Source organism: Schistocerca gregaria, chromosome 5, assembly GCF_023897955.1.
Source record: "Schistocerca gregaria isolate iqSchGreg1 chromosome 5, iqSchGreg1.2, whole genome shotgun sequence".
Classification (NCBI taxonomy): Eukaryota; Metazoa; Arthropoda; class Insecta; order Orthoptera; family Acrididae; genus Schistocerca; species Schistocerca gregaria.
This window is the reverse complement of record NC_064924.1, coordinates 386,257,905-386,277,865: the sequence shown is the minus strand read 5'-3', so window position 1 is coordinate 386,277,865 and position 19,961 is coordinate 386,257,905. Positions and strand designations below refer to the sequence as shown.

Sequence of the window (19,961 nt, the reverse complement as noted above, 5' to 3'; positions counted from 1 at the left end):
TATTATTTGTATGTTGACAATTTTGTGCCTAGGAATTACATATTTTCTATTAAATCAATGAGCATTAAGCTGTATAATATATGCACATAACAAAATGTAGAAGTTTTCTGATCCTAAAATTCCCTTTAAAAATTCCTACACTTTTCAAATGACTTAAAAAATGGTGTAAAATGTGGGGAAACAACTTCTTCAGCGGTAAAAATTACGTATAGGATTCCCTTCCCATTTTTTTACTGCATGTATAAGTACATAATAAGTATAAACATACTCACCAGGGACTTTACTACCTTACACAAGTTGCTGATTTAACAGGAACTGATAACTGTCTGGGAACTAAAAGCATTAGAATTAAAAAATATTTACGTAAGTATTTTGTGTGGTGTTCTGCGTCTCATTGTAATAGTGTTTTTGAGGTTATAAGGTACTCTGCCTCTTGTCACATGCGCACCACACCCACGAAACGACACTTTTATTGTTTATTTGTGAAACATGACAGAAAAAGAGTTACGTAAATATTTGCACTCGACAGGCAAAAATTCTCAAAAAACATCTTGACAAGCATGATAATCTACATAACTGGTGCTGTGTTTGAGGTAGAAAACATTTGAGCAAAACAGATTGAGCAAATGTGTCAACTAGTGCTAAAATGGACGTTGTGAAAATGGTTGCAATTTGTCATAATACTTTTATTCAAAGAAAACTAAATACTCACATCTGCCACCACACTGAGAAGATGAGCTGAGCAAAGTGCCCTGGTATCAAGAAACCTGACCATGTAACATTTGTAAACACTACTAGACAGTCAATCCAACGTCAGCATTGGTATACATCAATTATGCCCTTTCTTTTCCTCCACAAACATTTGTTCAAAAACCACATATCTTAAGAAAATTATGAATATTACCGCAATATCAGGAGCAAATTAACATTGTTAACACAGGAAATCTGATGGGAGCAATAAAAAATGTCGTAAATGCTGAGAAAACATTAATTCCAGGAACATAAAAGCAGGATGATACTGTAAATATATACAAACAACAAAATAATTAAATAGTGAGGCCAATGCGGTCTCCAACAGTCAGGCTTTCCTTCTCATCCTGTATGGTTAAGTCTCCCCTGATGTGCAGTTCTAGATGACTTTCCCAAAATCTACTCCTTTTCCTAGACCTCTCCAGTCCTTTTCCTTCACCCTTCTTCCTTTCCTTCAACCCTTCTGCCTAGAGGAGCAGCCACTGGATCCAAAAGCTTGCCAATCACAACAGTTTTGTGTGTTTTCTGCCATCACCGAATATACATATAAGATACATTTACCATCATTGTATTCATGGTTCTTTGGAAGGAGTGAGAAGCAGATGGAAGCCAGAGATGAGTCATCATCTGAGTTCTAGGCCTGATTGCATTATTATACTCTTACAAAAATTGTGTTTAGAAATAGTACTTACTTTTAAGAGGGAAAAGTTTAACTGTCTTAGGTGGTGGAACACCATTTTCCTCAAATACTTTGTTTAGTGTATCTTCAGACAAATTTGGAGGTGTATTGAAGAAATGCAATATCTGAAAGAGATTAACTAAAATTAAAAACAGTTCGTTTTTCAAGAACTTTAAGCCTAAGCAATTTTCTTTCAAGATTTGTCTAATATTTCATAACCAATGCCTTTACCTTTGAGGGTGGTTGTATCCTGTTCTTACTGGCCATGGCTGGATTAATGAACCTGTTGTTTTTGTTCCCCATAAAATCTTTGAAAGACGGGGTCTTGTCTGGTAGTGGATGAGGATTTTGCACATCACTCAAAAATGCTTGCTTGGAGAACCTAACAGTAGTTAACACATTGAGTAATTTGAGATACATAAAAAACAGATGAAGTAAATTTCACACTCTTTGAGAAACATAAAAAACATAAAATAAATTTCACACTCTCTCTTACCCTAACTGCAGTCTGGAGCCCAGAAGAGGAACATTGTTCAAATTGTGAATGCATCGTTCTACTGCCAAACCGTCACCCATTTGGATCATTGCACATCCCTCTTTTGTTTTCAAGAATTTGATCTGTAAATATATCCAGAAGAGACATCAAAAAAAGGTCACATACGATTTGAAAAACTGTAATAGCTGTGTTCTATTAGCCAACATTGTCCAATTACATTCAACAAACCCATTCAAATTAAAACGCAAACCTAGCACGAGGTGACAATTTTTAATGGGGTTTTTCAGTTGTGTCAAGCTGTGTGTTCACGGAAGATCTCAGAATTACAGAGAACATATCTTTGCCCTATTAAAGAGTACAAAAGCCAATACACACATATCTACAACATTTATTGTGTTATGGAACACAGCTGTTACACAACTAAATATTATCAAACACAGATATTCTTATTAATGTGGGAAGTTAGCCACTTTATTTCACTTCGTGCATAGCATATGAACTACTGATAGGCTTGGTTACATACACAAACCCCCTTCCCACAAAAAAATATATAAAAAATAAAATAAAATGCTTATGTTAGCATTTTCAGACAGCATTCAAGGCTGAGGCAATGTGGGCTTAAGCAAATACTGAATGGTATCAGTCACATGCAGATCAGGAATCTTTACCTAAATTACAATCCTGTTCAAGGCTTTGACTACCTGTAGATTTGAACAGACCCTATGTAACACCTAGAAACCTACTACCGTACCAGTCTACACTTTTAATTTATGACTAAAAAAATGTGTGCATACCCTCAAAACATTGCCATAAAGGCAAAACAAATTGAAGAGCTTTTCTGCATTGACTTTTTCAAGATTCAACCCATAAACCATCATCACAGAGCCTTGTTGTGGCACTGCAGGAGCGGGTCCACCTGGTGTCTGTGCCAATGCTGGTGGCCCAAATCCTGGTCTTGGAGGAGCAGGATGAATTGGCTCTCTTCCATAATCGGGTTTCAGAGCATATCTGTAATTGTTACATTTTGTTACACGTATAAAGAAAATTACTCTATTAGATGCTAACAGATTTCATGTTATCAATTTTTTACAATTCACTTTTAAGTTTTTCAGGATTTATTTTTTCTGTCAAAACAGTTATATAAGAGTAGCATACAGTACTAAAAAGTTATAAACACATAATCTAGGATTATGTAATTATTATTACCTGTCAACAGGCTGGTAGCGCTCTGGATAATGGTCAGGATATGGACCAGAACCAGGTCCATTCTGATAACCGTCATCGTAGCGATCAGGAGGAACAGGCGCATACGGTGGGATACCACCACCTCCACCACCACCGCCACCACCTCGCATTCCATCTCCACCTACACATATATGAATCCATCAATGAAGGCCGAACAAACACAGTTTGGTCTGGTTAGCGTCAATAAAGACCAACTAAAAATTCGACAATCAGAATATTAAGACAGTAATGTACGAGTTCTAGGGAATACATTCTTGCAGTACTTCCATCAACACTGGTAATGTGTGTGAAAAATATGGCTGTATAGAACAGTGCGTGCAGAACAGAATGTGACTATCTTTAGAATCCACCTAGACATTAAAATTTGTATCAGCTTATTATTTCCAAGCATTCTTGTAGGTAATAGACAAGTTTGGCTGAATTGCTGCACTGAAATAGGTGACTTATTTTACATCAATCATATTACATCTTCATTTATGTTTAGATTTCCCTGTTCACCTTTTCACTGTTTTAAGTTTCCTTGCTTTGCTGACAAACTCCAAGAGCAAAAACATTACACCTAAGATTTTTACATGTATGACTTAGCAGGTATGTATCTGCATTTTCTTGAGGTACACCACACTTTTTTCATGAGGTCTATTACTACCAATTTATTGAATTGTGTTAGGTAGAAAATCAATCCAATTGCATACTTACAATATTATGAGAAGGGAAGTTGTTTTTCTTGTCACCTTCCTTTGTTACTAATTTCTTTTGCATCACTATACTTAATGTTCATCCTCTTTCACTCCTTTCCTGTGTGTATCTTGTCACCTTGTGAGTAGCAACTTTCCTTCTCTTACCACTGTTACATTCCATCCTGGATATTCCAGTGTTTGACCACTGCATACTTATTCTGATATTAAATGAGCATGTATTTTGTCTAAGACAACCACACTGTTTTTTATGAAGTCTTATCATAGGTAAATGCATGCTATGAACAACAACAACAACAACAACAACAACAACAACAACAACAACAAAACCACTAACCATTCAATGATATTACTACGGTCATCAACAATCCACTGTAAGACTGAACAACCTTGCCATAATAGCATATGCAAAATTCAGAAAGGTACCATCTTAATATCACTAATACTTTAAATTAAAAATTGATGGCACATTAATTTTGTACCTATGTTCTCAAACTGTGTTTCAGGTTTGTGATTCCAACAGCATTACCAGCAAAAATTCTCTTTGACATTAATTGTTAGATAAATGCGAAAGGAAAAAAAGGGAAGTTTTCTGCCAAAAACCACAGAAATGTATCTGAACACACTACAGCTTTCCATTTGGCAAGCAAGTCTCAAAGTAGTTGTCAACGGCAGACAAAGACAAGCTTTCTGAGAAACACTCCATAAAAAATAAACATGAGATTTAGTGGTATAGTGTGATTTAAAAAAGAAAAGAAAGAAAAAAGTATTTTTGTACTTTTTGTAATCTACTTCAGTCATTAGTGCTGTAAAGACATTATTCATCTTGTGGAAAAATGAAAGATGCAGACTGCAGCACCTACGACACATTGATTAAAGACTGCCGTTATCACCATTAAGTCCAAAAACTTGTCTTCTACATACTAAGCTATCCTGTGGAAGCCTGTATCTCCATAACATACATTTGAACCTGCTTACAATAGTCATTCCTTGGCTTCCCCTCTACCACCATTATCCTCCTTTCCCTCCTATACCAAGTTGACAATTCCTTGATGCCTCTGAGTGTGTCTTATCACATAACATACATTCTTTTAGCCAAATTGTGCCATAAACTCACCCCCACCTCCTTTTCGATTCAGTACACCTTGATCTCCTATACACAATTCACTCCGTCATCTTCAGCATTCTTCTGTAACACTACACTTCAGAAGTTTCTGCCCTCTTCATATCTCAACTGCTTATTTAATAAGTTTTGTCCCCATACAAGGCTACACTCAGACATACCTTCAAAAAAAGACTTCTTTCACTTAAATTTATTTTAGGTAAACTAATTTGCCAAGTCTTTTGCTGTTTCTGATAAATTACAATGCTTGCAAACCTCTCCACTTTATTTCTTCTCCCTTCTCCAAGTTTTTCTTTTGTTTCCTTCATTGCCTGCTCAACATACATCGTTAATAACATCAGGGATAAGTTACGACCTTGTCTCTTGTCAAGCAATGCTTCCCTTTTATACCCTTTGACTAGCTACAGTGGTCTCTCTCTAGAATGTGTATATAGCCCTTTGCTCCCTGTGTTCATCACAGCTAACAACAGAATATCAAAGGGTGAAATCAAGTCACCACTGTCAACAGCTTTCTCTAAATATACAAATGTTGTAAACATAGGTTGCAGAGAAGCAAACCTATCTTCTACACTAATTCATAGGGCCAGTATATCCTAGATGTTCCTACCTTTATCTGATCTCAAACTGATTTTCCCTAAGTTTGCTTTCTACAGCTTTTTTCATTCTTCTAAAGTAATGTGTGTAAGAATTTGGCAACAATGACGTATTAAATTGACAGTTTGGTAATATTCACACCTGTCAGCACCTGCTTTCTTGGGAACAGGAATTGTTATTGTTCCTGAAGTCTGCATGTATTTGCCATCATCATATGGACTTTTTTTCCATGAGTGCCTCCCATGGATTTCAACAATTCAGAGGAAATGGAATCTGCTCCACGGGCTTTGTTCAGGTTTTTCAGTGCTTTGGCTAATTGTTCTCACAGTATCGCATCTCCCACTTCCTGCACACTGATTCAAAGTTAATTTCTCTCTTACAGAGCCCGTTTACATATTCCTTCTGCTCTTCCCTACTTTGCTTAGAACTGGCTTGCCACCCAATGTCTTTATATTTATACAGTTTCTGTTCTTTTCTGAAAAAGAGCCCTTAATCTTTCTATATGTGGTATCTACCTATCTATAGGTGTTTCTAAGGCCTTGCATTTGCCTTCCAACCACTCTTGCTTAGCTGTTTTGCACTTACTGATAATTTCATTTCTTAAAAGTATTTATTCCCTTCTGCCTGCTTCATTTTGTATTTTCTCATTTCATCAATTAAATCAGAAATATCCAGAGTTATTCAAGGACTTAGATTAGGCCTTGCCTTTTTACCATTTGATTATTTGCTGCCTTCACTACTGCACCTTTCAAAGCCATCCATAGATCTGTATTCCCTTCCCTTGTTACAGTCAAATGTTGCCTAAAGCTCCCTCTTAAATTCTCAGCCTTTGGTTCTATTTCCTTAACTTACTGCAAACCGACTTATGTCAAATTATGATTAAATTTTACTGCTCAAATACATTTAAGGCCTAAACATGTAAGATATTTTGAAAGGTCCTACATTTACACAAAATTTCTTCTCTTAGAAGGATAAATCCACATTGTACATAGATTATAGCATGCAGATACAAATATCTGCAAATTTGTAGACAAAATGCAGCCAATCTAAGATTCAAAGGTTAAAAGCTGAACCATCTCAAATTATGAATATGTGAAGATTCCGGAGTGACTTAGTTTAAAGGAAGCACACAGCCACCCCCCCCCCCTCCTCCCCCACCCAAAATGTTTAGTTCCTTTAAATCCATTCTGGCTCTTTCTAGACCACCCACTAATTACCCTCTTTCACACTCTGATCTGACAGGATCTCCCCTCTTCTCTTCCCAAGATGTTTCGAATTACCAGGATGTCTTGCTGGTCACCACCAGTAGCAAACAAACGTACAAGGACTGATCAGAAAACGCCAAGAGAAGTTAAGGAAAGACATTAATAACAAACCTTTTTTGATCTGATAAAACAAAATATCTGTAGATGCCTTACCACATTTCTTATGGAACTCAACTTCACATGAGACATGAAGGGGAACTGTATAATCAAAATGAAAGTAATTCTGGATAAAAATGCAAGCAAAGCACAGCACAGCACCTTTAATAAATTCACTACAGCATTAACACTCTACAACTTTCAGAATTAAAAACTTTCCATACTGCCCTTAACCAGCAAGAGACTATAAATTTTTGGATTAACCAATCATTGTGAAAGCAATACAGTCATCCAGGGACAACCAACGGAGTTTCAAATCTGACATGAGACACCCAATAATTTGTTTCTTGTTAATACTGATTAGGAATTGAGGTCTGAGTTGTATACATAGGATAAAAAATTAATTATCTAAGTTTTGAAAACATTTCTTGTGAAGAAACAACAGTCTGGCTAAAAGTATTTTAAAAATGTATTACAAACAGTCTCGGCGGCAAAAACATTTCCCAAGTGACAGTATACTTTCCCACTGAGCTGTAAAACGTATCAACCTTTTGGATGGTTAACATTTTACACAACATCTGCAGAGACCTTACTGCCGCCACTTTAGAAAATGACAGCAGATATTTAGATCATAGGGCACATGATAAAGTCTGCTAATAGCAACATCACTGTTAAGACGCATGAACACAAATATGAAAAGTTAATGGTTTAATATATGTAGTGTAACTACAAGAGCAGCTAACCTTTCACTTATAATATTGATCTCTAAGATTAATAAAATACAAAAGAAGTTAAGCTCTCACATGTAATACTGGTCTTTTTAGACTGTTACATTGGGAAGATATATCATACAAATGTGCCAGCAAAATTTAAAATAATGACAAATGTCTTGTCTTCTGGCCTCAAAATTAGTCTAAGTGGCCAATCCTCAAAATTGGAAGTTGTAAATGAGAGCCAAATTCTTAGCTATTTAAGAAATTCATCACACATTCTCATATGTAACTTAAAAGGAAATTTGCTTTGAAAGTAACACTTTTCATCATCAGAAAACAGGTGTTACCGTGCTTGTGCAGCTACGATAGTGTAGAAAGCCCAAGTGTTCAGAAGTATAAAGCATTAAGGTATCTTGCAATAGTCAAATAGGACATCAGAGGATACTCCAAGAGCATCTAAAGTCCATAAACCATATTAAATTATAGAAGTCCGCTTGAAGTGCACATGCGGATGTCCAAATTCACAATGACATAGGCCCCAGCCCAATATTAAGCTTTTCATTCTGTTTTCAGGATGTAAATTTCTTGGAATACCAGCACCGTTTTATCCCATGTTTGGTTTTATATTATGGTGAAATGCCATACATGCCAGGAGATGAAAATGTGCATTTGAAATTCAGTGAACAGGAGAAATTAGCATAAACTGTGGAACGAAATTCTTCGTTTCAAATGAATTGACTGCCTCAGCTGAAAAGATTAATAAAAGCCCAATTTCTTTAGCAAACTGACAAAAATAACTATTGTGCTGCCAGGCAATTTCTGCTTGACTACCAAAAATTTGGAAATGAAATAAAATCAGAAAACTGAAACTAATCATATATTTTAATCTTCCATAATTATGTGAATATATTTTAATTCCATTTGATACCTCCTGGTCACAACTCCTTTTTGTTTTCATTTGACATGGGAGCTATACACAAAGAGGAAACAGCAAAATCACTAAAAGTAAACATGGGTCATGTGGAGGCTACCACACTTCCCAGTACAACTCAGATTGCTCTGTGCATTCGCGAATGCGGCATATTGGGCGCACCAGAAGAAATTTTTCTGGTTAGCATGTGGCTTCAAGTAGCCAGAGAAGCAGGAGAAGGTACTGTTCATGTGTGACTAAACTGCACATACAAGCGAGCCCACTGGCAACCGCTCAAACAAGCATGGTACAAACAGTTGTGATGTCAAGCTCATCAGAAGCAGTTTGTTGTCATGAAGCATTGCTTAAGTCAGTCTTTAACACATTTTGTTGTTGGCAAGACACTTGTGCAAATGATGGTGGTGTAAAAAGGCACATTTCCTTTGCAAATAAAGTTTAATTTTGGTATTTTTCTCGTTTATGTTTTATTGCTGCAGTAGTGGGATACAGTGACATTCTTTGTTAGTGTGTTAGTTCTTACCAGTCAAAATTAAAACCATGAAAAATTCCCAAAATTCTGAATAATTTCTGAATTTTCTCCCAGATGAAAAAATTCCTGGGTTTTTCCCAGATTTCCCGGGGCGTATACACCCTGCAAGAGCATCAAAGATTGGCATCTCACCAGCAGAAGTTTGAATTAGACAGAAAACTGGCCATTCAACACCCATGGTGTTTTCATAGATTAGTGCAGCTCATTGAAGTGTTACTGCACTGTAGCAGGTTAGTACCGTTTCCTGACCAACAATGTATTGTTTTTATGAAACCTGCACTAAACTTGGGAACTGTTTTAAATTTGTCTTCCGTTAATAACGAATATGTACCATCAGTTTTTTTTTTTTAATATTCTCCATTGTGTGAACACGTTTTCAATCTCCTCCTCCTGTGAAGGTGGTGCAACCTGATCTTATGTTCTTTAACGAATTTTGAAGTAGTAAGGATGGTTATTTAAACATTAATGAACTGGACTGAGGAACAACTGCTATATAGACTCCACGTAATTGTGTACCAAGGTTGCGCACGTGTGTGTGTGTGTGTGTGTGTGTGTGTGTGTGTGTGTGTGTGTGTGTGTGTGTGTGTGTGTGTTCAGCAGCAGAAAGTAAGGCAAAGATGGAGGGCGAGGGGGGGAGGGAGGGGGGGGGGGAGGGAGGGGGGAGGGGGGGGGGGGAAGAGAGAGAGAGAGAGAGAGAGAGAGAGAGAGAGAGAGAGAGAGCCCTCCACACAAATTTGGATTTTGGTAGCTATTAACTTAGAAATAAGGAATCATGTGTTGTCCTACCCCATATGTGTTCACATTTTGTATTTTAGTACACAATAAAATAAATAATACAAATCTCCATGGTAAAATAAGTGCAACTGGTGCAATGGCTGACACGATAATTTTTCAAATTAGCCGCCTAAGCATGACATCCATAGACTGCAGCAGATGCTTTACATTCACAGACAACAACATTTCCTGACACATATGATTGAAGAGTTGGGGGATCTAATATACCTGGAAACACACACTGACCACAAAGAAATTTAAATATGAGAAGATCCTTTCCATCGCTGCAGCCTCACATCAACGCACCAAAATCCTAAAAATCACCTGGCCATTTAGTACCTCTCAAACTTCACAGATGTCCAAATCTAAAATATTTAGGTAGATCAAGCAAAACAATCGGGGATTTTGGTAACTTAAGTGACAATAAGTACAGAGTTCAGCCTGAAAATCCTAATGAGCAAGGAAGAAAAACTAATATTTCCTGCACATCTGTGAACTCCATATTTCCTTCTCTAAAAGTGTCTGGTTTGTTTGTTTTCCATTCCAAGACATCTTGGTACAGCACAAAATATTGCCCATTATAGACTTTGTACAGATTCAGCGGGAAAGAGTGTGTGTGTGTGTGTGTGTGTGTGTGTGTGTGTGTGTGTGTGTGTGTGTGTGTGTGTGTACTAAATGATAATGTATTACAAACTAACAGACATGTATTCAGGAGTATTTTTGAACTGGTGCTTGAAACAAAGCTGTGGTATTGAAGCCAATTTGATACTTTGTAAGAAGGCTACTGCCTACTTACGATAAGGCTGAGGGCCAGCGCCAAACCGCGGCTCTTGTAGAAGTGGTGCTGGGCGACCAGCAACAGGAAGCTCTTGTTTGATCCCTGCAAATAAAAATAGGGTAACACTTCTTGGCAACTACATATTGCAATTATTCTGTTAATATGTCAATAGATGAAATCTTATGAGGTACCTTGTGATTGAACCCGTGTGTGTGTGTGTGTGTGTGTGTGTGTGTGTGTGTGTGTGTGTGTGTGTGGGGGGGGGGGGGGGGGGGGGGGCAGCGGGGGAAAGGGGGGGTGCATTGATTTACTTGCAGCTGGTTTCTAGTTTTATTGACTACAATGTGTACAAAAACTTTGTGACCACTTTCAATTAAGTGCTCTGTGGAATTATAGAACACACAGAGCTTCGCTTATATTTGTGTGGACTGTCATTAAAAGCATGATACCATTCTTTTCTAATTTTTTTTTTTTTTTAAAGCACAGCATATATGGCTGAGTGCCATCCCAAGTACTGTACTTGGAAAACAGCGGTACCAAGTATTTCACAAGCTATGTCATTTGTCATATGGTCCCATGGAAAAGATGTGATTCAGTCAAATCTCAAGATTTTGTCGACAATTTCACGTAACATCTGTACTGTTTGCTGCACATTTTTTTCTATATTGCAAGAAAAGACATCAGACTGGGTCCCATTCTACAGCGGAAGTACGGCCACCTAGTAGACACACTTCTGGGAAGGAGGAGACGAAGTAGCAGTTGTTAGACAACCTTATTTTAAAAATTGAGTCTACACAACAGCTATTTGTTCAGTTTCTAACTATACTATTCACAGACTACTGCTTCTATTACCTGTTACACTCTTAAGAACCCTTTCTGCTGTTCACTAGAACTGAGTGACAAACCACTATGTTCCATAATCAGATTCTGCACACACCTCCCCACACCATTATCGAAGGCTTCTGGAGTTCACAGGTGCTTGATGGTTATATTCAAACTCGCAAGGAATGTATTTACGCATTATCTTACACTGCCAATTTTAGATTGTTCCACTTCATGGCAGAAGGCCTAAGTCACAAACAGCCACGATGGTTACATCCTTGTCTGAACTTTACCAACACTGACCTAAAATTTCATTGCACATCAGAAACTAAATTTATAAGCTATAGTAAATAAAAATACCCCAGAAATACAAAAATACCCCAGAAATACAAAAATTCAACTACCAGCATGCAAGTAGAATACAAATGTAGGCTATGTAATCTTACATTAATTTTATAATGAGGCAAGAGGAAGCCTTATGTAATTTGTATGTATATTTTACTCCATGGTGTAGAGTGTGCTTTGCAGATGTGGTAGGAGCTTCCAATAGTCTAGTAATTTGAACTAAGGTATAGTGGTGTTCAACCCACGAAAAGGTGAGGCCTGGAACATCAACAGTACAAATAAAAGGAAAAATGAGAGAAGAGTTCAAGAGCACCAGTATGTCTGTTACCAGTATTTCCAGCTTCTAGATACCACTGAAATTTAATCTATAAGCTCAAAACTAGTGCAGTTTGATTGACCAATTGATTACTGGACACTTGTGGTTTTATTATCTCAATCTAAAAAGTGGCTGTTGCAACTACTTTCACAGATCAATCTTCTTGGCCGTAGCTCAGGCTGTGTGGAGTTAGTGAGCTCTCGTGAAGTTTATATTTTTGTAATATTTACTGCCATTGCTGGCTACACAACCCTCTGGGGTCAGCTGTTGTGCCTAGAACCTGCTAAAGTACACCTATGGCACATGCAGTGAAATGTGCTCACTGTATAACATGACCATTTGGGACACTACCATTGTAAGTATTGTTGTCATTCTGGGGACGGCATCCAACAAAAACTCTGCAGGTATAGTGAGTACTGTGTGCTACCTATTGCAGCGAAAGAAGATTCCAAAGGTGAGCTAGATCATGAACAAAATTCAATGAATGTTCTTGAGAATACTGACAAGACATTCAGGAAAGAATGAAGCTGCACTAGGAACATTGTTAGTTCTGTAGCAGTGTCACTGTACATCCCCCCCCCCCCCCCCAAAAAAAAAACCCTCCACCTCAACCCTACAATTAACTGTCATTCTTTCCTGCTGTAACTGCTGTCCAAGTCTTGCCTGATCTCTCTCTCTCTCTCTCTCTCTCTCTCTCTCTCTCTCTCTCTCTCTCTCTCTCTCCCCCCACCCACCTACACCTTATGTGCAGATGACTGCCAACTCTGGAATGCAACTGTCATGTGGGATGCAAGCAGCAATCTAGAAGGGGATGGGATAGTAATGTATGAGGGGGAGAGACGAACGCTGTAGGGCAGAGTGTGCACAAGGACTAGAATGCAAGATGATAGGTAATTAAGGCCCTGGTGAAAGATGCGTTTCAGTTGTTCGAGTCCACAATGGTACTGGGTGACTAAGGGGACATTCCGCTGTGGCCAGTTCTTTGGGGAGGCGGGAGGATAGAACGTGCGAGGGGATTTGGCACAGAAGATCTATTTGCAGACTAGGCGAGGAAGGCAGTGCCCCTCTAAAGGCCTTGAGACCCTCAGCATACTGAGCAAGGGAGTTCTTGCAATGCACATAAGCCATCCCCAGGTGGCCAAGCTGTATGGGAGGTATTTTTCACTCCCAGAAATACCTGACCACCTAGGGGTGGAATATCTGCAGTGACAAGAACTCTCTTACTCAGTACTCTGAGGCTCTCACCGAGGCCTTGAGACAGGCACTGTACCCCAGACCTAGTCCCTAAACATATCTCCCATGCCAATTCCCCTCACACAGCCAATCCTCCCACCACCTCGAAGGAAGTGACACAGTAGTGTGCTCCATCACCCAGCACTAACTCAGACGGGAACAAATGAATCACATCGTTTACCAGGGCTTTGATTACCTATCATTGTGCCCTGAATTAAGGCACTTCGTACCCAAGATACTTCCCACTGCTCTTCATATGGTGTTCCACTGCCCACCCAACCTCCAAAACATCTAAGTCCATCCCTATGAGACTCCCAATCCCAACCCCAACCCCTTGCCACAAGGATCATATCCCTGTGACAGATGCAGGTGGAAGACTACCTAATCAATCCATCCAACCAGCACTTCCTATTCCAGTCCTGTCACAAGTTGGCCACCTGTCGAAGCAGCCATGTCATTTACCAGCTCTGCTGCAATCTTTGCATAGCTTTTTCTATTGTTATCTACTGACCAACTGTCCACAGGATGAATGTACACTGCAAAATTGTGGCTCCGAGCAAAGTAGGACTAGCCCGTGGCACAACATGCAGCTAAACATGACACTATTTCAATGACTGCTTCAGCACCTGAGCCATCTGGATCCTCCTCTGTATCACCACCATTTCTGAACTTCACTAATAATGATTATTCACTGATGATTCTTACAAACCATTATCCACTGCTGTAATTATCCTGGTCTCAACCTACAGTACCATAATGCTGTCCCCCACCCAACATTTTCCAACCCATTCTTTCCTACAATCTCATCCCATTCTTGCCTCTCACGCAGTCTATTTGCTGCCTTCTGCCAACGCACCTGCATATCTTTCCAAACTTATTTCCATTCTTCTCCACGTCCCTGTCCAACTTCCAGACACTGCTCCTGTTCGCATTCTAGGCCCTGCACTCTCCACCAGACCGCATTCGTTTCTTCCCTTCCCTATCCCCTCCACATTGCCGATTGCATTCCATGACAGTTACATTCTGGCCCGAGATGGAGTTCGGCCATTTTGTGTGTGTGTGTGCGTGTGTGTGTGTGTGTGTGTGTGTGTGTGTGTGTGTGTGTGTGTGTGTGTGTGTGTGTGTGTGTGTCCTTTTGCTGATGAGGGCTATGGCTGAAAGCTACATGCAAGTGTCTTAACTGAGTCTGTCTGCAACTTAACATGTTTTCTTTACAGTAGGTAGCTATCCTATCTTTTCCTGGATTGTTGATATTCCTACCTGGAGTTTACATTGTCCGATTTTTCTTTACCATATGATAAGAGTGAAAAAAAAAGGTACACAATTTTAAAATGTAATAGTGATACTATTTGTTACAATAAATATCCTCCAGTCTGGGCAGTGCACATTTGGTTCCGCCTCCATATGTACATCTTAAGTTGTATATTTAAATATCTTAAGTTTTCCTGGTCTCATTTTTAAAGAAACTGATAAATATTTTCATCCATGATATTGAATTCAGATGTCACATTAGGTAGCCAATATTTTTGGAATTAAATTCATTCTGCTTCTCCCCCCCCCCCCCCCATGTGGCAGTCATTTGTTTTATATCTCCTCAAAACATGGATCCCCGCTCCCACCCCACTGATGATAATCAAGTTGGGAACAACTAATCTAAATGGAGGAATTAGGTGCAACAACACTATGCATGTGGATCTTTGCCATGCATTATGAAACACTGCTCATGGGCCATTACATACAACACTGCCAACCAAACTTTCCACAGGGAAATTCAAAGGTTCAAAATACTAATACATGCAAATAGCTGAAGTACAATACTGAGCACTCAGTAATACTTTCAGATATTTAACTATTGTTGGTTTCCTTTTATCTATTTAGTAATTAGATTTGATATGCTATTTACTTTTAGGAAGGCTTACTGTGCACTATGGAACCCAAGAATTAGCAACCAGTATTGGATGCAGTGACAAATTCCACTGATTCTCAATAACTAATGGGACCACATTTAGAAGATTCTAACACAGTATCTCTGCATTGGCTAGAATTTTACCGAGGCAAGTGCAAAACTGGCGGGTATCAGAAGTTTGAACTCTGAGTTGTTTCAGGAAGTAATGGCTTACATTTACATTATTGTTGGGACAAAACAAAGTTTGCTATTGTACTTTTAATAATACAATAAAAACTTTACTGTAATTAAAATGATGAGCAAAATAATCACGAATTTCCAAAACCATTCTGTAAATGCATTTATATGGCATGTTCTTAGGCAACTGGGGAACAGATCATGTAACTGACAGCCTCAAACATTTAAAAAACTGAAGATATAATGAGCACTGCCTTGGGAATTAAAGCTATCATATTAAATGTGTTTCACTCTTCTGTTTTAATAGGTCAGTGAACTACAGAAAACATCAATCTCACAAATACAATAATCCAACCATCACAACAAACAGGGTTAAAACCAACACCAAGCCAGAAGTGATATACAGGAGATGCACAATAACATTAACACCATGCAATATAGTACATCTTTATGCAAGGTGGCACCCCTGCGTACATGTAAATACTACTATGTGGCTACAGTGCACAGCTGATGTTCCAAGTCTGAGGTTATCTTTTAGTGTGCAATATGCTTTGTTCTCCAACAGCTAACACAAGTTACTGGTGAAATTGTGATCACTCAGGCTTCAAAAACAGCATTATGCGTGGTTAACAGCTGAACTGCATAACATTCCACAAATGACAGTGCCCATGGTAATGACAACAAACACAACAAATGGTAAAACGTCAACAACAAAGAAGAATAGTGGACAAAAGCAGACCATCGAGCGTTTAAAATAACTGTGGCCATACAAAAAACTACCGCATTAAAAGTGACTGCAGAACTCTACACACCCTGCAGTAATACTGTGTCAACAACAGCAATATGACAAAGCGAGGTGGTGCAGTGTTTAGGGCACTGGACTCACATTCAGGAAAGTAGTGGTTCAAACCCATGTCCAGCCATCCTGATTTAAGTTTTTACGTGATTTCCCGAAATCATTTCAGGAGAATTTATGGATGGTTCCTTTGAAACGGCATGGCTGTCTTCCTTCCCCAATCCAATGCGACAGATGACCTCACTGGTTGGTCCCTTGACCCAAATCCCAAATCAACCAACCAAAACCAGTATGGCAGGAGCTTCAGACAGCTAACATTAATGAAGTGCTTGAACTGTGAACCCCTTAGTAAAGTAAGTCAACGTAAGGCTACAAAAGCAATGCCATGACCACAAAAGCTGTATACTTTATGACTGGATGGTTCAATGAATCTTAGTTTGTTTCCTACGAACAGCCCAATTTATATATATTGAGAACCCCAAATGAAGCCTAGTATAGCCTGCCTGCTTCCTATAGTCAAGCCTGGGGGAGGTTCTGTTATGATTTGGGTGGCTGTATCTTAGTATTCAGCTGGTCCTATTGTTAACCCCACGAGTGAGTATCCCTACATCCTCAGCAATTAAGTGCTCACTGTGACTGGCGTATTTCTGCCAACCACCTTCATATTCCATGATGGTAATGTGCCATAACAGCCAAAAAGGTTAAGGCATGGTTTGTGGAGCATCACAACATCAAACATATTTTGTTGCCAGCACAATTGCCAGACCTGAACATCATAGAACTGTTGTGGGGAGTTTTAGAGCATAGAGTGATGAGCAGATTTCCAGTTCCCACATCACTGAAGCAATTGGGTAATGTTTTGGAACAAAAATGGGTGACCATCCTATTGTAAACTGTTCAGAACTTAAGTATTTTATGAAGAACTGCTGCTATTCTCAAAGCAAAGTATTTTGTGCGTGTGTGTGTCAGGTTTATGTATTATTTTTTTCACCCCTATAAATCAGGCAAATTATCTCAGTAACTACTGAAACCTAGGAACCTATGTACCAACCCAAGGCAATCTGTAAGAATATTCAATACTTCAGACATTCCTTTCAGCTCTCTTGATATTAACACTGCAACTAAGCTAAATGGCACACTGTATGCTCCTTAATATTCTAAAGAGCAGTAAGGCAGCCCAAAAAGGGCCAACAGTGAATCGATTTGTATGGAAACCAACAACGTATTAAGCATGAACTAGATCGATGATAGTTATGCTCTAGTAGACAGAGGTTCCCACATGGGCAACTTAAAATTTTATGAGTTAAATAGCATGGGAGGCTTATCTCACTAGGGGTAAGATAGATACTGCCTACAGGAAAATTAAAGAGACATTTGGAGATAAGAGAACCACTTATATGAACATCAAGAGCTCAGATGGAAACCCAGTTCTAAGCAAAGAAGGGAAAGCAGAAAGGTGGAAGGAGTATATAGAGGGTCTATACAAGGGTGATGTACTTGAGGACAATATTATGGAAATTGAAGAGGATGTAGACTAAGATGAAATGGGAGATACGATATTGCGTGACGAGTTTGACAGAGCACTGAAAGACCTGAGTCGAAACAAGGCCCCGGGAGTAGACAACATTCCATTGGAACTACTGACAGCCTTGGGAGAGCCAGTCCTGACAAAACTCTACCATCTGGTGAGCAAGATGTATGAGACAGGCGAAATACCTCAGACTTCAAGAAGAATATAAATCCAATCCCAAAGAAACCAGGTGTTGACAGATGTGAAAATTACCGAACTATCAGTTTAATAAGTCACAGCTGCAAAATACTAACGCAAGTTCTTTACAGACAAATGGAAAAACTAGTAGAAGCCGACCTCGGGGAAGATCAGTTTGGATTCCGTAGAAATATTGGAACACATGAGGCAATACTGACCTTACGCTTTATCTTAGAAGAAAGATTAAGGAAAGGCAAACCTATGTTCCTAGCATTTGTAGACTTAGAAAAAGCTTTTGGCAATGCTGACTGGAATACTCTCTTTCCAATTCTAAAGGTGGCAGGGGTAAAATACAGGGAGCGAAAAGCTATTTACAATTTGTACAGAAACCAGATGGCAGTCATAAGAGTCGAGGGACATGAAAGGGAAGTAGTGGTTGGGAAGGGAGTGAGACAGGGTTGTAGCCTCTCTCCAATGTTATTCAATATGTATATTGCACAAGCAGTATACGAAACAAAAGAAAAATTCATCGTAGGGATTAAAATCCATGCAGAAGAAATAAAAACTTTGAGGTTCGCCGATGACATTGTAATTCTGTCAGACAGCAAAGGAATTGGAAGAGCAGTTGAACGGAATGGTTAGTGTCTTGAAAAGGAGGATATAAGATGAACATCAACAAAAGCAAAACGAGGATAATGGAATGTAGTCAAATTAAGTCAGATGATGCTGAGGGAATTAGATTAGGAAATGAGACACTTAAAGTAGTAAAGGAGTTTTGATATTTGGGGAGCAAAATAACTGATGATGGTCGAAGTAGAGAGGATATAAAATGTAGACTGGCAACGGCAAGGACAGCGTTTCTGAAGAAGAGAAATTTGTTAACATCGAGCAGAGATTTAAGTGTCAGGAAATTGTTTCTGAAAGTATTTGTACGGAGTGTAGCCATGTATGAAAGTGAAACATGGACAATAAATAGTTTGGACAAGAAGAGATTAGAAGCTTTCGAAATGTGGTGCTACAGAAGAATGCTGAAGATCAGACGTGTATATCACATAACTAATGAGGAAGTGTTGAATAGGGTTGGGGAGAAAGTTTGTGGCACAACTTGACCAGAAGAAGGGATCGGTTAGTAGGACATGTTCTGAGGCATCAAGGGATCACCAATTTAGTATTGAAGGGCAGCGTGGAGGGTAAAAATCTTAGAGGGAGACCAAGAGATGAATACACTAAGCAGATTCAGAAGGATGTAGGTTGCAGTAAGTACTGGGAGATGAAGAAGCTTGCACAGGATAGGGTAGCCTGGAGAGCTGCATCAAACCAGCCTCTAGACTGAAGACCACAACAACACAAATAGCATTTATGAGGAACAAAATTAAGCTTTCGGAACTGTGGGCGACTATTTTGAACATTGTCACTGGAAAGATTTTCATTATGTTCTGTAAATTGATACTTCATTTTTAAAACTTTATATCATATCATTATCTCTAACTTAAAACCCTGGTATGGAGAAAAAAAATGTTTTTAACAATTTCAGTGTGTTGTGCCGAGATCTTAATATCACTTCAATGAGTATCTCAGAGCGAATCCTTTTAAGCCGGAAGCAACAGACAACTCATTTAAAAATTTCAGTTTTTTTTTTTTTACCCTGATATTTAGGAGGAGTGGTGGTGAAATTTGAATTAAGTTACACATGAATCCTAGGAATTACTGGAGTATTGCTAGAAGCAACACACACAACATGGAATGGTTCTTGTAAGAATAGTTGCAGTTTCCATATTTCATCATTGAATGAATAATCAAGAGGCCTAGTTAATATATAACAATAACTTCAGCCATCAAATTAAATGTAACTTACCAAATTTTGTAATATTTTCAGGCACATAAGACGAAAAATAGTAAATCTTTTCTGCTCTTTAACAACCATTGTGAGAACCAAAATACTTACCAGTCATGTAATAAAATGTGAATGCAAGCTCTGCCAGAGAGGTGT

The 19,961-nt window shown here is 38.7% G+C and overlaps 1 protein-coding gene across 2 annotated transcripts in view; it reads right to left on the bottom strand.

The window, feature by feature from the left end:
* The window catches only part of LOC126273040 (heterogeneous nuclear ribonucleoprotein L), a 172,188-nt gene that overhangs the window by 25,248 nt on the left and 126,979 nt on the right, over positions 1-19,961 (bottom strand). The window contains exons 7-12 of one of the 2 annotated variants that reach the window (XM_049976434.1): positions 10,687-10,770; positions 3,132-3,291; positions 2,720-2,933; positions 1,926-2,047; positions 1,661-1,811; positions 1,443-1,554 (exon numbers count right to left, since the gene is read on the bottom strand). In XM_049976434.1, coding sequence (XP_049832391.1) covers positions 1,443-1,554; positions 1,661-1,811; positions 1,926-2,047; positions 2,720-2,933; positions 3,132-3,291; positions 10,687-10,770 — 843 coding nt within the window. The remainder of the gene's footprint in view (positions 1-1,442; positions 1,555-1,660; positions 1,812-1,925; positions 2,048-2,719; positions 2,934-3,131; positions 3,292-10,686; positions 10,771-19,961) is intronic. The other variant, XM_049976435.1, reaches the window with a different exon arrangement.